The sequence below is a fragment of the Vicugna pacos genome, chromosome 12, assembly GCF_048564905.1.
Source record: "Vicugna pacos chromosome 12, VicPac4, whole genome shotgun sequence".
Classification (NCBI taxonomy): domain Eukaryota; kingdom Metazoa; phylum Chordata; class Mammalia; order Artiodactyla; family Camelidae; genus Vicugna; species Vicugna pacos.
Window position 1 is genome coordinate 8,939,030 of NC_132998.1, and position 20,675 is coordinate 8,959,704.

The window sequence follows — 20,675 nt, forward strand, 5'->3', positions numbered from 1 at the left end:
TTTGCCATTATGTTTTTTTGTATCTTTGTCTCTCTTCCTTTGCTTTCCCTTTATCTGTACTGCCCATTTCCACTTACTTTGGAAAGCAGAAAAGTAATTTCTATGTGCACCCCATAATGTTCATTTTCTGAGTTATAAATTTCAAATGTTCCAGTGGATTACCAAGGCCATATCCAAGGATGTCAAGCCAACAGACTCACAGCTTCAGGTGTCAATATTCACATAGACCGTAGTGTAAGCATTGCTCCTAGAAATATGCAGAGCAGAGTCCCTGGCTCCATCCCCACGATCTCACCCAGCCCTTCAGGTAGATATCACCTCCAGTGATTATATGGCATTTTCAGAGATACTATCTCATACACATCTTATAACCATACAGAGAACAGAAACCATTTTATGCTTAAGACTCAGAGAAGGAAAATTTCTTAGCAAGATTATGTAACTTGTTAGTCAATATCAGAATCAGAACAAGAGCCTAGGTCTCCTGACTCCTGAACCAGTGCTCTTCTCATCAGAGCACACAGCCCTGAGTGTGCGGAAGTTCAGACTGCAGCTGTGGATCAGAGCAAGCCTCATTGCCTGCACTTGGATCTGACCATCATTAACTGTGTGCCCTGACCCTTTGAGCTAAGCACCAAAAACCTCACTACCTTTGTCCCACTAAATTTTGTTTGCCTTCTTGTAAATTCACTGGCAAGATGAGCTTTGTGCCCTCACAGGATACTTAGAGCTCCTAGGTTATGAAAGACATGAAAGGAAAATCAATAATTACTTTGATTTAATTTCATTAAATGCCATGGGGACAGAAGAATGAACTTCCCAGAGAGTGTGTCCAGGAGAGTCTGGACAGATGAGTAAACATTGAATAGGGGAAAGGCACTGGTGGGAGGGAGTTAGAAGAAGAAACAGGGCATTGCTATCCCAGGTAGAGAGAAAATATGTTCAAAGGCAAAGAGGAACAGAATATCACAATATTGTATCTCAGAAACTACACCTTGTGCCTAGTGGGAGAAAGGGGATCTAAGGGAGATCAAAATTAAGAATAGGAAAGATAAATAGAAATCAGATTATGAAACAAAGCCTTCTGTGTTATTTTAAGTGTTTTAATTTAGTCTAGGAAGATAGGAAACCAGTTAAAAATTTATAAGGAAGTGACATGATTAGATTTATCTTTTAGAAAGAATATTTTAGCAGAAGTATGGAGACGGACTAAATATGGAGCCAGTGGAATAAGGAAAATCATTAAAGGGTCTACCACAGTAGTTTGATACAGCCACTATGGAAAATAGTATGGAGATTCCTTAAAAAACTAAAAGTAGACTTGCCATATAATCCAGCAATCCCACTCCTGGGCATTTATCTGGAGGAAACACTAATTTGAAAAGATCCATGCACCCCAGTGTTCATAGCAACATGATTTACAATAGCCAAGACATGGAAGCAACCTAAATGTCCAGATGACTGGATAAAGAAGTAGTGGTACGTGTATACAGTGGAATACTACTCAGCCATAAAAATGAAATAATGCCATTTGCAGCAACATGGATGGACCTAGAGATTATCATACTAAGTGAAGTAAGCCAGAAAGAGAAAGACAAATACCATATATCACTTATATGTGGAATCTTAAAAAAATTACACAAATGAACTTATTTACAAAACAAAAACAGACTCACAGACATAGAAAACAAATTTTTGGTTACCGGGGGGAACTGGGGAGGGAGGGATAAATTGGGAGTTTGGGATTTGCAGATACCAACTACTATGTATAAAATAGACAGACAACAAGGTCCTACTGTACAGCACTGTAATCAATGTCTTATAATAACCTATAATGAAAGAGAATAAGAAAAATAATATATATGTATGTATAACTGAATCATTATGCTGTACACTAGAGACTAACACAGCATTGTAAACCAACTATGCTTCCATAATTTAAAAAAAAAACATGATGTGGTTCTTTCTAATTCCCATTGCAGGCTGTCACCACCACCAGAGCAGCACCTGCTCTGACAGCAGTGGCTTCATAGAAGAGCCTAATTCCCACCTCTTCTTGCAGGAGGTTGTACAGCCTCCAACATCCAGCTGCGGCTCCCTGGCCCTGCAAACTCCCGATCTCAGTAGGAGAAAAGCAGCGTGGCGCACCGGGCAGAAGACCAGGGTGGGAGACTGGGAATCTGCGTCCTGATGCTGTCGTGAACGGCAGGCCCAGAGACAGACCTTAAACAGTCACTTCCTTTCTTTGGTTTTTCTACTATGCGGGTATTAGATTCCATGCTCTGCATGATGTGGACGGTGTAAACTGGACAAAGACTTAATTTTCTCCGCAGCTTTGACACTGCCTAGGGCAGGTAGAAGATTTAAAGATGATCCAGTTTGAGGAACAAGGGTTGGAACTGGAATATTCTCAGAATGCTCAAGCTAAGTGAAAAAGGACCAAACCTGCTTTCAGACTCTGAAACCTTGGTGCAACCTCAGTGGGACTCCCTCTGAGCCTCTGCTCATCCCTACATGTTCCCGTTAAATTCCAGGAAGTCTTCCACCACATCAGAGTCCTGTTTCCCTTCTTGAGGCCTCATCCAAGGAAATTCAGATGTAACCCCCCCCTAAAGCCAGCTTCTCTCTCAGTCCCAAATGTTGTATCTTCACAGTGAAAGAGATGCGTGGGATTCAGGGTCCCTCCTCTTGGCCACTGCAAAAAGTTCACAGTATTTTCTGCTGGCAGAAAACAATACAAATAAAAATATGTTTTTAAACCTTGGCATTTTTAAGAGAGAATGAACAGTTGTGATTTGGGTCAGATGGAAAATATTTTGTCAACCAGTGGGGCTTAAGCCTCTACAGTGCTCTACCAGGCAGTATGTGGTATAGAGAATCTTATACACATGCCGCCTCCAAGAAAATGTCAGTAGAGGGGGAGCGGTTTCTCAGTCTCTCTCTCTCTCTCACACACACACATTGCACACACACACACATTTACAGGAATGTATAACTTGCTTGCCTAGCACATTGCAAAACAACCAACACCAGGAGAGAAGGACTAGAGGGAAAGCATAGCCATGAGTGTTAAAGAAAACCATCATACCAGGCATGATGAGTGAACAGAGGTCTGTTTTATTTCGCTGCTGTGGCCAGCAGTAGCACTTAGAGCCTAGGCCAGCCTGGTTGCCTCGCCAAGTGGAAACAAAGGGCTGGAGAGTTTTTAAGAGCTGGAGTGGCAGGCATCTTAGGCCGTCTGCATTTGCTAATTGGCCCTACCCAATGGCAAAGTAAACTTTTCCGGTATCTTCTTGACAGGAGGTAGCTTTGTGACTTGGAGCCAGCCCTCCTCCTCCTCACCCCTCAGTTGGGCTCCTACCTCCCACAGAAACTGGGAGATGTGGGTGCTAATTTCCTTGATATTGACATTTCAGAGAAATGGTTCTTAGGTCATAGAGAATGCGGTTGTGAGAGTGGAATGAAGCTGGGAGACGACTTCCACCCCAAAGGGACAGAGAAAGATTTACAATAGCAAGGTTTCTAAAGGAAATGCCCTAAGAAGAGAGGTCAGGTCCTGAGGAAGGAAGACACCTGTCCAAAGTTTAATCCAGCTGAGGGGAATAGTAAGGCCCTTGATTATGAAGGAGACCTGAAGGATCTGAGATTATTTCATTTAAAGAGCCTGGGAGACTAAGCACATTTGACCCCATCTCCTTGAAGAAATGGCTTGGGTGCTGCAGAAGGAGGCAATGCTCACATTCAGCTTTGCCAGAAGCTGCCATTAGGATCAGGAATGAATAATTGAAGACTTCTAGAGAGCTCATCTGGAGGGACATGGGGACAGGATTCTGGAGGCAGGGTATGGATGGGATAACCCTCTCTGTTCCCTGGGGCCACGTGGGGCTCTGGTCCCTCAGGCCACACAGCCCAAGAGCTTGGAGTAACTGACAGATCCACACAGGCCACACCTCAGAGGGAGGAAGAGAAGCGTTCCCTTTCTCTCCCAGGCAGACTCTGAGGAACTGGGAAGGTGAATCAGGATCATTTATGGAAGATTCTATTATTAACCCCAGAAACAAAGCTTCCCCTGCTCCTCTCACGCCTTAGCTCTCTCCCGCGTCTGCCTGGGCTCCAGCTCCTGCCTTTGGCAAGCGAAAGAATCAGGCCCCTCTCCCAGCCTCCTCAGCCGCAGCCATCCCTGCCGTGATGGTGACGGGGGTCGGGGCGGGGGTTCACACTTCTAGGCTTGTTGCAGCCGGACGGACCTGCTAGTTGTCCCTAGGCTGGTCTGCAGTTGTCGCCTCTAAACAGTGGTGAGAGGGGTGGGATGTGGAGGGCAGAGCCAACGAAGCATTTAGGAGAAAGGAATTTGTAGCAATTCGTGGTAATTCAGTGGGTCGTTACCTGGAGCACAGCCATCGAAGTCCCAGTGGTGCTCCCAGATCCCGGCTGTACTCCTCTTTACAAGCCACCCCCCCCATCAGGACGGCCAAGCTGCTCCATCCCTGTGAGCCCAGCAGGAAAGGGGTTAAGATCTCCTTTCCCACTGACAAAACTGAGGCCCGAGAGTCAGAAGATCACAGCTTGAAAGGATGAGTCCAGTTGTCTGACGGTAAAGAAACAAAGGCCCAGAGAAAGGAGCTGAATGTGCGAGCAAGATCACGCACTGGCAGCCCAGGCTGGAGCTCCGGTTCCCCGACGGCGAGGGTGGGGACGTTCGTCTATTAGGTCCACTCACTAGCCAGCCATGTGATGTAGTGAAGGAGTTTAACCTCCCTAAATTCCCAGTTCTAAAGTTACAATACTAATACCTGTCCTGTCTGGTATATCGGACTGGAGCAAGGAAAGTAATGGTATAAAAGTGTTTTTAACACAGCAGTGTTCATTCTAGGAAGGAGTCTGATGAGACAGAAAGCTCTGACTCATAGCATCAAAATGGCCATAACCTGAGGAGGCAGGACTCGAATCTAGCCGCTCACTCACTGTGTGACCTTAAACAAGTTACTCAGTTTTTCTGTGCCTCAGATTCTTAATCAATAAATTGTGGGTAATGTCAAAGTAAAAACTGTATCAAAGTTAAACAGGCAAGAAAGACTTTATTCGTAGCCATTGCAATAGGGGAGAGAGGCCAGAACTAAGACTGAGCTCAACACTGCTGCAACAGGATCGATGGTTTTTAAGGAGAGGAGTGAGGTAATGAAAAAGCACCTGACGACCTCAGGAGGCGGTCATAGGCCATCTGACTTTCCAGACTGGCTTTATCCAAAGGAAAAAATCCCTCTCACATCTTTGTGGCAGGAGATAGGTTTTCAACTTGGGGTTAAGTGTCCACTGAGGCTACTGGCAGGCAGGGTGCTAATCTGCTTTGAGGATTCCACGCTTTGATGAGCCTTTCCAAAGAGATGGCTCCCAGGTCCTTGTGAAAGACAGCCCTGAGCTGTAAAACTAAGAGACTGGGAGAAGATTTACATCTCAAAGGGGTACAGGAATAATTCACAACGGCAAGTTTTCTAGAGGAAATGCTCCAAGTGGAGGTCAGGAGCCTAGAGTCAGGAAGAAGCCTGCCCAAAGCTTAGTTAAGCTGAAGGGAACATTAAGGCCGTCTTGTTCCATAACAGTAATAATGCTCACTTCATAAGCCTGCTGTGAGCATCAAATGAGTTTTCTTTTGTAAGAGCAGAGCAGAGTGCCTTGCACTTACTGCTCATGAGAGAAGGGTTTGAAATTATTACTATTCTAAGTGATGTCTGAGATTTCTTCCATTTCTGAGGTTTGTTCATTCTTTAGGACATGCTGACTTTAATACAGGAAAACAAAATTTTTTCATGAAACAACCGTAAGTCTCGGCATCGGTTTGTATTCTTAGGCAGTTTCCCAAGGTAAACGCTCAGTCTGCAGTCACTGTCCTGCCCTGGGTCCGCACACATTCTGCTGCCTGTTCTAACACATGCACACGCCCTGAGGTCTCGGGAAATATAAACTGACTCCACAATCTTTATAAACCAAACCAAATTTGTGACATGAATCTTCTAGGGGTGCAGAGGACTACTGTTCAGTGCTTATTAAGATCAAAACCAAAATGACTGCTGTGTTAACAGCCGATTGGCACCATTTCCCCGAGTCCCGCCTCTTTGTTAGTGTGAGGACGGGAATTAACAGGATGAGGGTCTCCTGGGAAGACCTCTGCTTCACCCATTCTTCCTCAGTCCTGTCTCCATGAGGACGTGCTTCCGCTCAGGGCTATGATGGGAGACCTGAGCGTGGATAGCAAATGGCTCCAGAAAATCCCAAGGACACTGTTTTGTAAAGATCTTTTAATCTAAGAGCATTTCTTTCTCAGATGTTTACTGCATGATAAAGTTACCATTCCTCAACACAACCTTCTCCCTCCATACACGCTACTATGGCTGTTCTCGGTCACCGGTTAACAATCACACACAAGCAGATGTTTTCTATGCGTGAAAGCAAACGGTCACTGTGGCCGCAGGCGTCAATTCCCCTGGGCACGTTACCTTGTGCACGCATCGTCCCTCGATCAGGCTGGTTAGGGGAGAGTTCCTTAGTCCCAGCCACAGAGGCTACTTACTGCTGTGTGAACTTTGCCATTTACTCTCTACAGACCTCAATGTCTTCATCTGTTAAAAATGGGAATCGTGTGGCGGCTGCTTTCCTCTCAGGTGGTGGTTGTGAAGATCAGATGAAAAATTAAAAGCATCAGTTGCAAACTGTAAATCATATATATACTAAGTTCTTTCCATAAGTTGCAGTTTGAGGCACAGCTATTCCCTTTTTATATCCTACCACTTCCCAAATGTAAAGTCAACTTTTATACTATATTCAAAGTCAAGGTGACTGTATTTATAGTATTTTAAGAAAGGTGCATTGTTCAGCATTTTTCCCTGCTGACTCTCATCAGTGTGAGTCAGGACGCAGTAACCTTTATCAGAGTATCTTCTGATCTTGGCACACGCACGGGGAATAGAGGACTTGGCCCAGGACTGAGAGTGAGAAACCTTGGTTTGTGCCTCATCCTAGGTCTACGCTGCTGCCTGACCCTGGACAAGTTTCTTTCCCTCTCAGGCTCACAGTCCTCATCCACTTCCTATCACTGCTGTAGTAGCCGCTTTAATCCACATCCCCCTTTCCTGCTATAATTTTTCTGTACAGAATTTATGCTATTGAGCATTCTTTATTTACTTAGTTAATTTGTTTAATGCCCCTTTTTCCTTAACAATGTGTAACCTCCATGCAGGAAGGCACTTTATCTGTTTCATTCACTGTGCTGTCCTCGGGTCTAGAAAACCATCTGATGAATTAAGAATCACTCTATTTTTTCCCATTTTTTTAAATTGAAGTAGAATTAATTTACAATGTTATGTTAGTCTGTGGTCTACAGCATAATAATTAAGTTATGTATATAAATATATACATATTCTTTTTCATTACCAGTTACTGTAAGCCATTGACTATAGTTCCCTGTGCTATACCGTAAGACCTTGTTTATCTATTCTGTACATAGTAGTTTGTTTCTGATAATCCCAAACTCCCAGTTTATCCCTCCTTCTCCTCTCCCCCTCTGGTAATCATGAGTTTATTTTCTATGTCTGTGAATCTCTTTCTGTTTTGTAAGTAAGTTCATTTGTGTCATTTTTTTAGATTCCACATGTAAGTGATATCGTATGGTATTTGTTTTTCTCTATCTGACTTACTTCACTTAGTATGATAATCTCTCGATCCATCCATGTTGCTGCCAGTGACATTATTTCATTCCTTTCTATGGCCGAATAATGTTTGATTTTATATATATATATATATATCACATTTTCTTTATCTAGTCATCTGTTGATGGACATTTAGTTTACTTCCGTGTGTTGGCTATTGTAAAAAGTGCTTATGAACATTGGGGTGCATGTATGTTTTTTTTTACTGGACAGGTTTTATTACTCTTCCCATCTAGTACCACTTCTTGAAACTCTGTGCTACTCGTAACACTTGGAACAGGCAATAATTCATCACTTTCTTGGCCAACTTGGCCTGTGTCAATCCTGATTTATATCTGTTCCAGCTGTAATTATTTTTTAATTCTATTTTTATATAGTGGCTAACATTTGTAAATCTCAAACTCCCAAATTTATCCCCTGCCACTCCCTTTCCCCGGTAACCATAAGATTGTTTACTAAGTCTGTGAGTCTGTTTCTGTTTTGTAGATTAATTCATAGTGTCCTTTTTTTTTCAGATTCCACATATGAATGATATCACGTGGTATTTTTCTTTCTCTTTCTGGCTTACTTCACTTAGAATGACGGTCTGTAGGTCCACCCATATTGCTGCAAATGTCATTATTTTATTCTTTTTATGGCAGAGTAGTATTCCATCGTATAAATATACCACAACTTCTTTATCCAGTCATCTGTCAATGGCCATTTAGGTTGGTTCCATGTCTTGGCTATTGTATATAGTGCTGCTATGAACATTGGGGTGCATTTATCTTTTTGCATTAGAGTTTACTCTGGATATATACCCAGAAGTGGGATTGCTGGATCATATGGTAAGTCTATTTTTAGTTTTTTGAGGAATCTCCATACTATTATCCATAGTGGCTGCACCAAACTGCATTGCCACCAACAGTGTAGAAGGGTTCCCTGTTCTCCATGGCCTCTCCAGCATTTATCATTTGTGGACTTTTGAATGATGGCCATTCTGACTGGTGTGAGGTGATACCTCATTTTAGTTTTGATTTGCATTTCTCACATAATTAACGATGTTGAGCTTGTTTTCATGTGCCTGTTGGTCATCTGTTAGTCTTCTTTGGAGAAATGTCTGTTTAGGTCATCTGCCCATTTATTTTTACTGCATTGTTTGTTTTTTGAAATTGAGCTTAATAAGCTGCTTGTATATTTTGGAAATTAATCCCTTATCAGTCACAACATTTGCAAATGTTTTCTCCCATTCCATAGGTTGTCTTTTCATTTTGTTTATGGTTTCCCTTGCTGTGCAAAAGCTTATAAGCTTAATTAGGTCCCATTTGTTTATTTTGGCTTTTATTTCCATTACTCTAGGAGATGGATCCAAAAAAATATTGCTGCAATTTATGTCAAAGAGTGTTCTGCCTGTGTTTTCCTCTAGGAGTTTTATAATATCCGGTCTTACATTTAGGTCTTTAATCCATTTTGAGTTTATTTTTGTATACAGTGTTAGAGAACATTCTAATTTCATTCTTTTAAATGTTGTCCAGTTTTCCTGGCACCACTAATTGAAGAGACTGTCTTTTCTCCATTGTATATTCTTGCCTCCTTTGTTGTAGGTTAATTGACCATAAGTACGTGGGTTTATTTCTGGACTTTCTATCCTGTTCCATTGATCTGTGTGTCTGTTTTGTGATATTACTGATTACTGTAGCTTTGTAGTAAAGTCTGAAGTCAGGAAGCAAGATTCCCCCAGCTCCATTCTTCTTTCTCAAGATTCTTTTGGCTATTCGGGGTCTTTTGCATTTCCATACAAATTTTAAAATTCTTTGCTCCAGTTCTGTGAAAAATGCCATTGGTAATTTGATAAGGATTGCACTGAATCTGTATATGGCCTTTGATAGTATGACCATTTTAACAATATTGATTCTTCCAATACAAGAACACGGTATATCTTTCCATCTGTTTATGTCATCTTCAGTTTCTTTCAACAGCATCTTATAGTTCTTGGAGTACAGGTCTTTTGCCTCCTTGGGTAGGTTTATTCTGAGGTATTTTATTCTCTTTGATGCGACGGTAAATGAAGTTGCTCACTTTATTTATCTTTCTGCTATGTCATTGTTAGTGTACAGAAATGCAACAGATTTCTGAGTCACTCTTTCTTAAATAAACAAGAAAATGAGGAAAGAAGAGATCAGATTAAATGACTGCAAACCTCAACTGTTGAATCTTTGACTTAGTCATGATATATTTCACCATTTGGTTTCATTCCACTTTGTATCATCCTCCCCCAAATGAACTGTAATAAATATTTCCACAATCTCATGAACTTAACAATAGCAACAAAGGTTCAGGTTAGATAGATATAAAGCCCATCTCATACATTCAAATAAATTCTATCTTAGCTCTAACACCGGGAGTGGCTCCCAATGTCTATTAAAACTACTAGAAGACAGGCACTGGGAACTTCTCTTCATCTCTACAACCAAAGGAAAAGGGTAAACAATTTGAAAGTAGGACTTTAGCGGCTACCTGAAGAAACAGTATGAGGGACGTCTCCTTGGGGATCCTAATACTTTAGAAGGAGGAAATAATACTGCTTTTCCAGGCAGGAAGTGATCCTGCGCAGATGCAAAGAGATGGGTGAGATGGATTTTCTAAATTGTCTGTTGCCAGAAGTGCCTTTAAAATAAATTGGACTGTTTCAATGTGTCCAGTGGGCATTAGGATGATTCAGCTGAAGAGAGAGAAGACTGAGTGAGAACTGAGTCATTTCTTACGTGTCTAAGCCACGTTGCTACCTGTGGAGAATGGGGACCAATTGTTCTTCCCTGCTGAAGAATGGAAGGAGAGAAATGAGCTAAGATTTCAGCAGAACGAAGTTAAGACTAAACCCAAGGTGGGGCTAACTGTCAGTAATAACCACAAAACGACATAGCAATGATGACTGAGCAAGATGCTGCAATAAATTTCTGCTCTGGAACTCCTTGCAAACAAAAACAAACAAAAATTCTCCAAAGAATTCAAAGGACTGTGAACTCAGAGAAACGTTAAGGATTCATGGCAATTAAGAAATGTCCTTAAAGATCGTAGATGCTTATATCGGGGAGAAGTATTGGAAGTGGAAAGGGGTAATTAATGCCAGATGACTAATTTCCCAGGTCTTATCCAAGAAAGAAAATTGATTGAAACCCCTTGCTCCCTCAGTGTGGCTGTACCCCTTTAGGATGCCTATGCAGGAGCTGAAATATGAGAGAGGGTTTTATGGTACATGAGAGAAGCATCAGTTGTTTAAATGCCAAAGGGGACACAGTCAAGAAGCCAGGGGTCTTCCATTGAGACATGAAATGTGTGTTTGCAGGTGCTGGCAATTAAGAGGTGAGCTGTAGGCAGGTAGGAAAGAGAAAGCTCAACTAAGTCTCATTCGAACCCATGCTCAGGCTCCTAGGTCACACCCACATTCATCCACAACCTGAAGACAAAAATGATCATCATTTTCATTGGTAATGTTTACTATTGTTGTACATAATAATAACTAACTATTATTACTAATAGAAAAACATTTTCAAGACAGATACCTCTACCACATTCCAGTCACTATTCTACAGGCTGGTAAGTGCTTTTTTAATGCTTTATGTTTGTACAACATTGTACACCATAGAAAGGGTTTTAATTGTATCAAAAAATCTCAAACTGTCTAAAATATTAATGGAAATGTATTGTCTCATGTGCCCAGAAAGTACAGAGGTAGAAATGTCTTCAGGTGAGGCTTGAGTTTGCAGCTCAAATGATGGGACCAAAGCAGTTTATTCTTTCCATTTCTTGTCTCTGCTTCTTTGATGATGGTTCTATTTTCAGTGAGTTTTGCCTTTCATAGTCCAAAAATGGCTGCCACTCAGTCCTGGGCTAAATGCTTCCTCAAGTACATATGACATGAAGGGTAGATCTCTTCCCCCTATTTCAGTACAAAAGTTTTGGGCTTCAGTCTGATTGATTCAACCTAGGTCACTTGCCACTCAACAATTCAGACAACCTAGAAGAAATAGACAAATTCTTAGAAATGTACAACCCCCTAAGACTGAACCAGGAAGCAACAGAGAACTTGAACAGACCAATTACCTATCATGAAGTTGAATCAGTAATTTTAAAACTCCCAACAAACAAAATCCAGAACCAGATGGCTTCACAGGTGAATTTTACCAAACATTCAGATACAGGTAATGCCTATCCTTCTCAAACTACTCCGAAAAAGTTGCAGAGGAGGGAATGCTTCCAATGAAGCCAGCATCACCTTGATACCAAACCAGACAGAGATATCACAAAAGTATCCCAGAAGTAAATCCACACATGTATATTCAATTAATCTACAACAAAGGAGGCAAGAATATACAATGGAGAAAAGACAGTTTCTTCAATAAGGGGCATTGGGAAAACTGGCCAGCTACATGTAAAAGAATGAAATTAGAACATTTTCTAATACCATATACAAAAATAAAATCAAAATGGATTAAGGACCTAAATATAAGATTTTAACCATAAAACCCCTAGAAGAAAACACAGGCAGAACATTCTTTGACATAGATATAGGCAGTATTATTTTGGATCTTTCTCCTCATGCAAGGGAAACAAAAACAAAAATAAACAAATTGGGCATAATTGAACTTAAAGCTTTGGGACAGTGAGGGAAGCTACCAACAAAACAAAAGGCAATCTACTGAATAGGAGAAGATAATTGCAAATTATATGTCTGAGAGGGGGTTAATATCTAAAATATATAGAAAACTCATACAACACAATATTTAAAAAACCAAACAACTCGATTTAATATGGGCAGAGGACTTGGGTACGCATTTTCCCAAAGAAGACACACCAATGGCCAAAAAGCACATGAAAAAAATGCTCAACATCAGTAATTATCAAGGAAATGCAAATCAAAACCACAATGAGATATCACTTCACATTTGTGAGAAAGGCTGGTGACAAAAAGACAAGAAAGAAATAACAGGCGTTGGCGAGGATGTGTAGAAAAGAAACCATAGCACACTGTTGGTGGGAATGTAACTTGGTACAACCGTTATGGAAAACAGCATGGAGGTTCCTCAACAAATGAAAACCAGAACTACCATATGACCCAGGAATTCCACTCCTGGGTATATATCTGAAGAAAATGAAGATACTAATTTGAAAAGATTTATGTATCCCAATATTCATAGCAGTATTATTCACAGTAGCAAACATACGGAAAGAACCTAAGTGTTCATCAACAGATGAATGAATAAAGAAAACGTGCTATATTTATGCAATGGAATATTACTCAACCGTAAAAAGAATGAAATTTTGCCATTTGCAATACATAGATGGACCTGGAGGGGATTATGCTTAATGAAATGAGTCAAAGCAAGGCAAATACTGTATGTTTTCACTTATAATGTGCAATCTAAAAAATAAAATAAATGAAAAATATGACAAAACAGGAAAAGGCTCATGGAAACAGAGAACATACTAGGGGTTACCATTGGGGAGAAAGGTAGGGGAAGGAGTAAAACAGATGAAGAAGATTAAAAGGTACAAAATAAGTTGAGATACAAGGACCCGATGTACAGCACAAGAAATATACCCAATACTGAATAATAACTTACATGGCATATAATCTATAAAAATAATCGAATTACTGTGTTCTCTAACTGAAACTAATATTATATTGTAAGTCGACAATACTTCATTAAAAAGATTTTTAAATATTAGTCATGTTAAAAAAAAAGAAAAAAAATCTCAGCAAACCAGGAACAGAAGATAATTTTTTCAGTCTGATGTATGTCATCTACAAAATAGTACAACTAAAGGTATATATAATAGAGAAGAACTGAAATCCTTCCCTTAAAATCAGGAATTAGCTTTAGTAAGGATTTCTGTTCTTATCAATTCTGTCTAATATGTTTCTGGGGGTCTTAGTCAGGGCACTAGGCAAGAAAAAAAGTAAAAGACATGTAGAAACTTCTATCACATGAACCGTCAGATCCTATGGGCTCATGCCTGGGACCGGTTCTCAGTAAATTTTAAGGTTTCTAATTAGGGCCTAATAAAATTCAAATGTCTACCTGGTGATTTTGTGCGAAGAGGCTAACAGGATTCCTAGATCAGGAGTACAATTTTGCCAAAACCAGAGCAGTGCTGCTGGTCTCGGACCTTCTCGCTTACTAGCGTGATCTAAAACGCATGACCACACGCGGCAGAACTTGGGCAGTGACTCTGGTTCCTCCAACACACGTGGTTCCCAGGAATCTCACAGGTGGAATTAGGCCTTGAATATTAGCTGAAAACCACTACCCTCTAGTTATCATATGAATAGTAAAGGCCTTAATCATTTTGAGGTTATTCCTCTGAGGAAGCAATTATCATGCTCTGTACTAATTTGCCCTTAATGGTTATTACTTTTAAATCTTGTCTGACTAGATTATGGAAATGTGCTAATTACTCAAATATTCCTGTGGCAAAGCAATGGACGTAGAATTCCTTCAAGGAAAATTCAAACTGTGCGTGTGTGGACTGAGAAAGTATTACGGAAAAGAAGGTGTTACCTAAGTCTGTAAGGGTGCGCCAATCCTGTCATAGGAAAGAGCCAGTCTAACTTCACATTGGCTTTGTTTCTTTTACTTTAACCTTTGTATTAAATTGCCTTTGCTGCAAGTTAATCACTAACAGGAGGCCGCCTGTAGCTTAAAGCAGGCATCATGGCCCATCTTAGGGGACCCTGCCCCCCCACCCCCATGCCTGAACGTGAAGCTAAAATTCCATTGTTTAGCTCAGAGCAAACATCCTGACCTGGCCTACCTGTGAATGGCTGCAGGAAAGAAGAATTTTGACACATCCCCTCCAGAAACTAGCATCACAACCCGGACAAGATGGCTCTTTAGGACTTCGGTTGGCCATCTCCTCGGTCCGCTGGCTTTCAGAATAAGTCGCTGTTCCTTGCCCCAGCACCTCATCTCTCCGCTGACTGGCGTACTGTGCAGCGAGCAGTGAGGGCTTGGGCTCGGTAGCGGTCTGTTGCACTTCCTAAATAGACTGTGTCATATCAAGTGCAGCCGAGACATTCGGGGGACGCTCCTTGTTTAGCCCTAATAGCCTCCACTACCTGTTATTAAATGGCATTTAAGACAATCGTTTTAAAAAAGGAAAAAAAAAGATTTAGTAAGCGTCAAATTCCAACCTCAGTCATTTCCTTAACCAGAGTATTAATGTTGCTCTTCTTGAATTTTGAACTGCTTTGTATACAGCTGGTGAGAACTCAGGCAATTTTAAAGGTTCCCAATGAACAAGACTTTCAAAACTGGGCAAATTTGAACCTAGCAAATGTCCAAAGTGAGAAGTACAAAGGTAACACCTTGTTCTTATATAATGTCCATCCCAATCATGTGTTCAGGTGTCAAAGCCCTCCAACCAAAACCACGAGGAAGAGAGCAATAGTGGAAAAGGCTGGGTTTAGTACCCACTGCAGTGGGGAGAAGTAAACCACAGGGAATCTCAGAGACGTGGTGCCTTCGTCCCGGGCTGAGAGACAGGACTCGTTACAGGATCTGGCCTATGTGAAGCAATTTGCGGGATGCTTTAGGGAAACAGTCGTCAGCGCTGGATTGGATGCTGTCAGGGAGCAGGAGTCATGCTGTGATGGGCGGCTTAACTAACCTTATCTAGAAGGAGAAGGGACTAGAGCGATGCTAACACTGCACTAGGTGGTGAACTGCACTCACTCATTGTCTGGGAGAGGGGGTATTTGGTTATGATTTGCACACTAACCTTGTTTTTGTGTGCACTGAAACAAAATTATGAATTGATCAAAATTATGAAACTCACAGACTGCCTTGAGTGATGTTGGCATTTTGTGAGATCAGTTGTGTCCCACAAGAGAGCACCACTTCCAAGCTGTTAGCCTAGGACAACCCCTAACAATTCTGAAGCCCACGTGTGTTCGGCCGGTTCCCAGACCTCAGGAGATGCTTCTGTCTTTCTCACCTGCTAAGTCACTGCAGATAAGAGAATCATTATGGGTCAGGTAATAGTAGAGTCTGGTGGAATCAAACCGAACATTGGTACCTAGGAAATGCTGATTAGTGCATTCACATAAGAGAAAGTTCTAGTCATGAGTGACTTTGCTGATGTCATGAGTGGTATACCAAAGGATTCTGTCTTGTTTTTAAAAAAAATCGGATAACCATGTAGGAAGTTCATTTATTAACAATAACACAAGGAAGAACTAGGTAAAATTCAAAGTATCTGTCACTTGAATTGACTAAATTACTGGACAACCACCACCCAAACCCCTAAAAAAAGACACTATTTTGATGCTGCTCATTATTATTTTATATTTGAAAGCAGATAAACTGATTAGAGATAAGCGAGAGATGACAGATCTGGAAAGTAGTTGCATTAAATCAAATCAAGGGGCATTCTGGCCCAGCCCAGCAGGATCCAGTGCAGAAGGCTGAGGCTGATTCCATCTCAGTGATTCCTCTTAGAGGGTAAATCGCTTAAGCCAGTCGAACAAATCTGCAAGAGAAGAAAGATACAATCAAGAGGATTCCAAAAAAGGATCAAGGGTGTGGCTTCATTCTCCAGAATCTGTCAGGAGACTAAAAAATGTCAACAGACGCAGGATTCAGTGGAGTCAAAAAGACCATGAGATTTATCTCCCTGGAAGATAAATGACTGACTCCTGTCCATGAGAAACTGGATGTGCAGCCCTGGGTGGAAGACGAGGTAGGCTAGAAGCTCAGAGAAAACAGTCAGAAGACCAATACAGATTAGTTTTCCATCTACTAAGGCACAAAGCAATCCAGCCTTCTTCTCAGAAGAGACAAATTTTCCTTTTCTCACCCACAGACCACTTAGGACAGACCCGTGAGCCCATGTCAAGCATGGCTCAGACTCTGAAAGAGAATAAAGCGTTATTGCAAAAGATTCCTCAGGCCTTTCGTCATTTATGTCAAATCCATCGCTTTTCTTACCCCCTATACATCCAGGGGAAAGTTTCTATAGTAATTTTTCCATTTCTTTGTCTTAAAAGTGTTCATTTCATAGAGTTACTATGAGATTTAAATCACATTATATGTGTGAATTTTATACCATGATGCCTGTCATATATTCAGAATCAGCAACTTTTGTAATTGATTTTACCTGAAAGTTGAAGGAGAGAGAAAAATGAACCAGTAATAGGAAGAACCAGTAGCAGGATCCTCAATGGATTTCCAAATTCACAGAAATATTCTGAATCACGCTCAAAACATTCTGCCTCAAGGAAACGTCATTTTGAAGCTATTTTCTATTTTTTAAAAATTATTTAAAGGGAACAAAGAATGTTCTAGTAAAAAAAAAAAAAAGAACTAATGAAACAGATTCCTGGCCAAATGGAGGCACATATATTGATCTTTTTAGTGACATTTCTAATAAAGATGGATTTTCCTTATTAAGTGTCAGTATTTCAAGAGTCATGCAGGCAAAATTGGTAAACAAGATGTTGCAAAGTCCTGGCTCCTTTGATGTCTCTGTTGACTTGACTATTAAGTCCACAAGGAATTAGAGAATAATTAAAAAAAAAACCATTGCTTTTTTCATGGCTTCCTCTCCCTCCCCCTTAAGTGTAGTCCACTGTGAGGATAGGGGACACAGGGAATCCAGGATCTCCCTAAGGAAAGCACTTGGATGGGGTGGTCTTACTAAATCGAGTGGTGGTGCGAGCAGCTGTAGTCACGGTGGGAGCAGCGGCAGTTTCCACGGCGGCAGTCGTGGTGGCAGCGGAAGCGGTCGAGGTGGCGGCAGTCATACCTGGAGCTTCGGTAGCTGAAATCAGGAGGAACCGTTCCACTCAAGATATTTGACTCTCCCTCAGGGAACAAAATTTGTCCCCTCCAAGCCTGAATGTGCCTTCCTCATTCTGAACTCACCTCTACAAATGTCATCAGTTCTGCCCCACATTTACCCTGGCCACCCACTCTCCTGCGGCCTCATTCTTCCTAGCCCTGTGCTTGGCGGTGCAGAAAGAATGTAGGGTCTCCCCGCAAGGGTAATGAGACAGGCAAATCCTTCCCCGAGACAAAAGACCAGGTCCGCATGTGTCCCTATTCACAGGGGCTACTGCTCAGAGGCAACAAGGAAACCCCTCGTGGACGGACATTCTGGTAACTTCCTACTGAATAACACTGAATGGAATGGTTTCCACTGCAGCATGGGTGGGTGGGAGTGGAGGGGCAAACCCTAGAGGAGAGGAGGAGAGGAAAGAATGAGACGATGCTTCTCAGGTTACAGCACTAGTATCTCCTTTCTTTGAGCGCACTAAGATCCCTTCCCGCAGGGGCTGGCCTGAGAGGAGGCAAATTTGTCTCACTCTAGTGTCCATCTGGGCTCCTCCTATTACACCCCAACTGTCAGAGCCATGTTAGACATACTGGGAGAGATTGGTACTGTTCTGGTAATAATAAAAATAAGCAAATGCTCCATCAGCCACCCCATATCCAAAGGGAACTTGGCAAGATTTATGACAATGATCACTCCCTGCAGAGCTACTAGCAAATAGCAAGAGTCAGACCCCACGACTGTGAGTTAAATCCACCTCAACTACTGGGCAGCACCGTCTCCACACCCACACTGTAGCCATGCTGTCTCAGCCTCATACAGGAAACAGAATATTTTAAAATTTATCTACATGGCAGATGGGACACAGGGCCCAGCTGTGAGGTCTGACCAGAGTCAATTCCCTGAGGACCAGAGGACAAGAGTCCCCGAGCTCTGGAGGCTGAAAAGAGAGGTCTTCAGAAAGCCTGCGTGAACACAACGCACGCGGCATAGAATGGGCAGGACACTGTGGAGGAGCCCAAGATTGACTGGGAAGTTTGGTCCACAAACTTGGGTTTCAGGTTAAAGAAGAAAACAAACTTCAGCCTGGGAATGAGGCACAGATGCCGTTACAATGAGCAAAGCTTAGCGCCCTTCTCCTGCTGGCCCCCACATTCCGCAGCCTGTATCCCACCCTCTTGTATGGTCCTAAAGCCCTCATTTCTGCATCACCTTCAGGAAGTACATTCTCTTCCTTCAGTCTGGGGCCAACTGGCTTCTCATTTAAACACTGGCCATATACTCAGCCCTTCAATTTAGAGTAACCAGAGAGACTTTACAGGCATCTCCCTGTAAATTCTCAGGCCACATCAGACCACATTCTCTTATTCTTCTTGCTGGAAGAAAATAAATGATTGACCCACAATTTACATAAATCCACACCGGAGATTCATGTTCTCTCATAACCTGTATGAAATAAGCAGATATATAAATCTGGAATACCGCTTTCCGAAGCTTGTGCTTAGAATTCGTTATAAGCTATCCCTTATGGAAGCTTTAACACGAAGCTGGGATTGAAAACGGTCCTTGCAGGAAAGAAAGAAAGCGCAAGTACAGACTCACCAGCAGGGGTGTCAGGTGGAGCATTTGTTGTATCCTCTGAAAGAGAAAAAAGTAGGATGTAAGGTGAACACCAGTTTTGGATGTGAGGGGGAAGAAGAACATGGACAATGATGCAGACTTTCACAGCTGAATAACTTTAGTCTTTGGTGCACAAGTCGAGGGAGAAAAGATGCAGAGATAGTATAAAACCCCACAAATACATAGTATGTGGTTACTTTGGCTTTCCTGAAATAAACTCTGATTTACATTCTTCAACAGATTTTACTGACTCTAACCATGAAGCTGGGTTCCAAGTTTAGAAATGAACAAAGATCTGACTGAATTGGGAAAAGCCTAAGGGTAGAGTCAACTCCATCATGAACGGTCAGTGAAAATGGTGATGGAACAGGGGAGTGGACTAGGGGACAGGAGGTGCCAGCGTTCCAGGCTCCCCGAAACCCACGTCCACACCGAGTTCACATCCTGATGTACAGTCCTCCAAACTGCACTGTCAGCTCAGAATTTTTACTTACGGCCAGAAACCAGGAAGGTGGAAACTGCCACCAGCACCAGGATCGCCGAGAGCTTCATGATGGGAAATTGAAGCAGGGAGCACAGATGGGAAAGCTTCAGAGCCCAGAAGGAGGCAAGACTCGGACCCCAGGTTTCCGCATCCTGACATTATATAGGCAGAGGGCACCAATCAGAAGCTGCCAGACCTGAATCCTGGTTAGTTAATGCCAGGAATGTTGGGACTCAGAGAAAACACTGGAGAATCAACAACACAGCCAGAGGCTTTTGGAAAGATCAGAACTTCAATCCAATGATTCTGACACAGGCTCTAAATCAAGAGTTTCCCATATGATATATTTCACAGACATCAGCATCGCTTCCAGGCTTCCTCTTACTTTGTGGACAGAGCGGCTCCATGACTACCAGCTCTTCTGCCAAGCTGGAGAAGCCCTTACCCAGCCTTCCTGATTCGCTCTGATCTGCAGTGTATCTTTCATAGACTTTCGTAGGAAGCTTACTCAGCCCTGTGTCACCTCCAAGGGGAATAATCAGGGTAGGGCAGCCTGACCAAAGAAGCATCTTCTATAAGTCAGCTGTGCATTCCAAGCTATGGCCTCCCTCCTGCCCATGTGGAGAAGGTCAGCTGACACTCACACAGAGAGAGCCCAACACTTACATGATTTCTCTGGATTTGAGTATGTCTTGCAAAATTTTTCGAAGTCAAAGAGAAAGTTTATTCATATATCTCAATATCCCTTACCCCATTCCAAACTTTGCTAACATTGCATCATGTATACAATTTTTACAGTTAGCAAAGTGTTTTAGAATTCTAGAGCTTCTTTCTTGGAAGCCCAGGACAATTATGCTCTAAGACTCTCTCTGACTCCTTGTCAACATCCATCTGATACCGTGCCAGGCTCATCCCGGAACACTTCAGAAAGCCCCCTCCCTCCTAAAATTCTTCTACCCTCACACTTCACCTGTCAGTGTTCGATCATCTCGTTTGCTGCAGGATACAGGTAGTTTACTCTGCACCCTGCCAAGATTTTTCTACAAACTGCCTCA

At 42.0% G+C, this 20,675-nt stretch overlaps 2 protein-coding genes across 4 annotated transcripts in view; one reads left to right on the forward strand and one right to left on the reverse strand.

Moving 5' to 3' along the window:
• The window catches only part of TESPA1 (thymocyte expressed, positive selection associated 1), a 110,851-nt gene extending 108,087 nt beyond the window's left edge, over positions 1-2,764 (forward strand). For all 3 annotated transcript variants that reach the window (XM_015238032.3, XM_072972689.1, XM_072972690.1), the window contains one exon: positions 1,983-2,764. In XM_015238032.3, the coding sequence (XP_015093518.1) occupies positions 1,983-2,191 (209 nt within the window). In that variant the 3' untranslated portion in view covers positions 2,192-2,764. The remainder of the gene's footprint in view (positions 1-1,982) is intronic.
• Positions 2,765-15,953: 13,189 nt separating this feature from the next.
• Positions 15,954-19,740, reverse strand: MUCL1 (mucin like 1). Its single transcript, XM_072973905.1, has 4 exons — positions 19,631-19,740; positions 19,119-19,154; positions 17,382-17,504; positions 15,954-16,214 (listed from the first exon to the last, which is right to left on the reverse strand). Exons 1-4 carry the CDS (start codon positions 19,686-19,688, stop codon positions 16,180-16,182), a joined length of 252 nt encoding a protein of 83 aa, XP_072830006.1. The 5' UTR covers positions 19,689-19,740; the 3' UTR covers positions 15,954-16,179.
• Between the last annotated feature and the right edge of the window lie 935 nt (positions 19,741-20,675).

Excerpts from the sequence above, each read along its gene's own strand:
- MUCL1 (XM_072973905.1), bottom strand. The coding sequence starts at position 19,688 with ATGAAGCTCTCGGCGATCCTGGTGCTGGTGGCAGTTTCCACCTTCCTG. Across the intron at positions 19,155-19,630 it reads CACCTTCCTGGTTTCTGGCC|AGGATACAACAAATGCTCCA; the intron begins GTAAGTAAAAAT and ends TTTCTCTTTCAG. Across the intron at positions 17,505-19,118 it reads TCCACCTGACACCCCTGCTG|CTACCGAAGCTCCAGGTATG; the intron begins GTGAGTCTGTAC and ends TCCTGATTTCAG.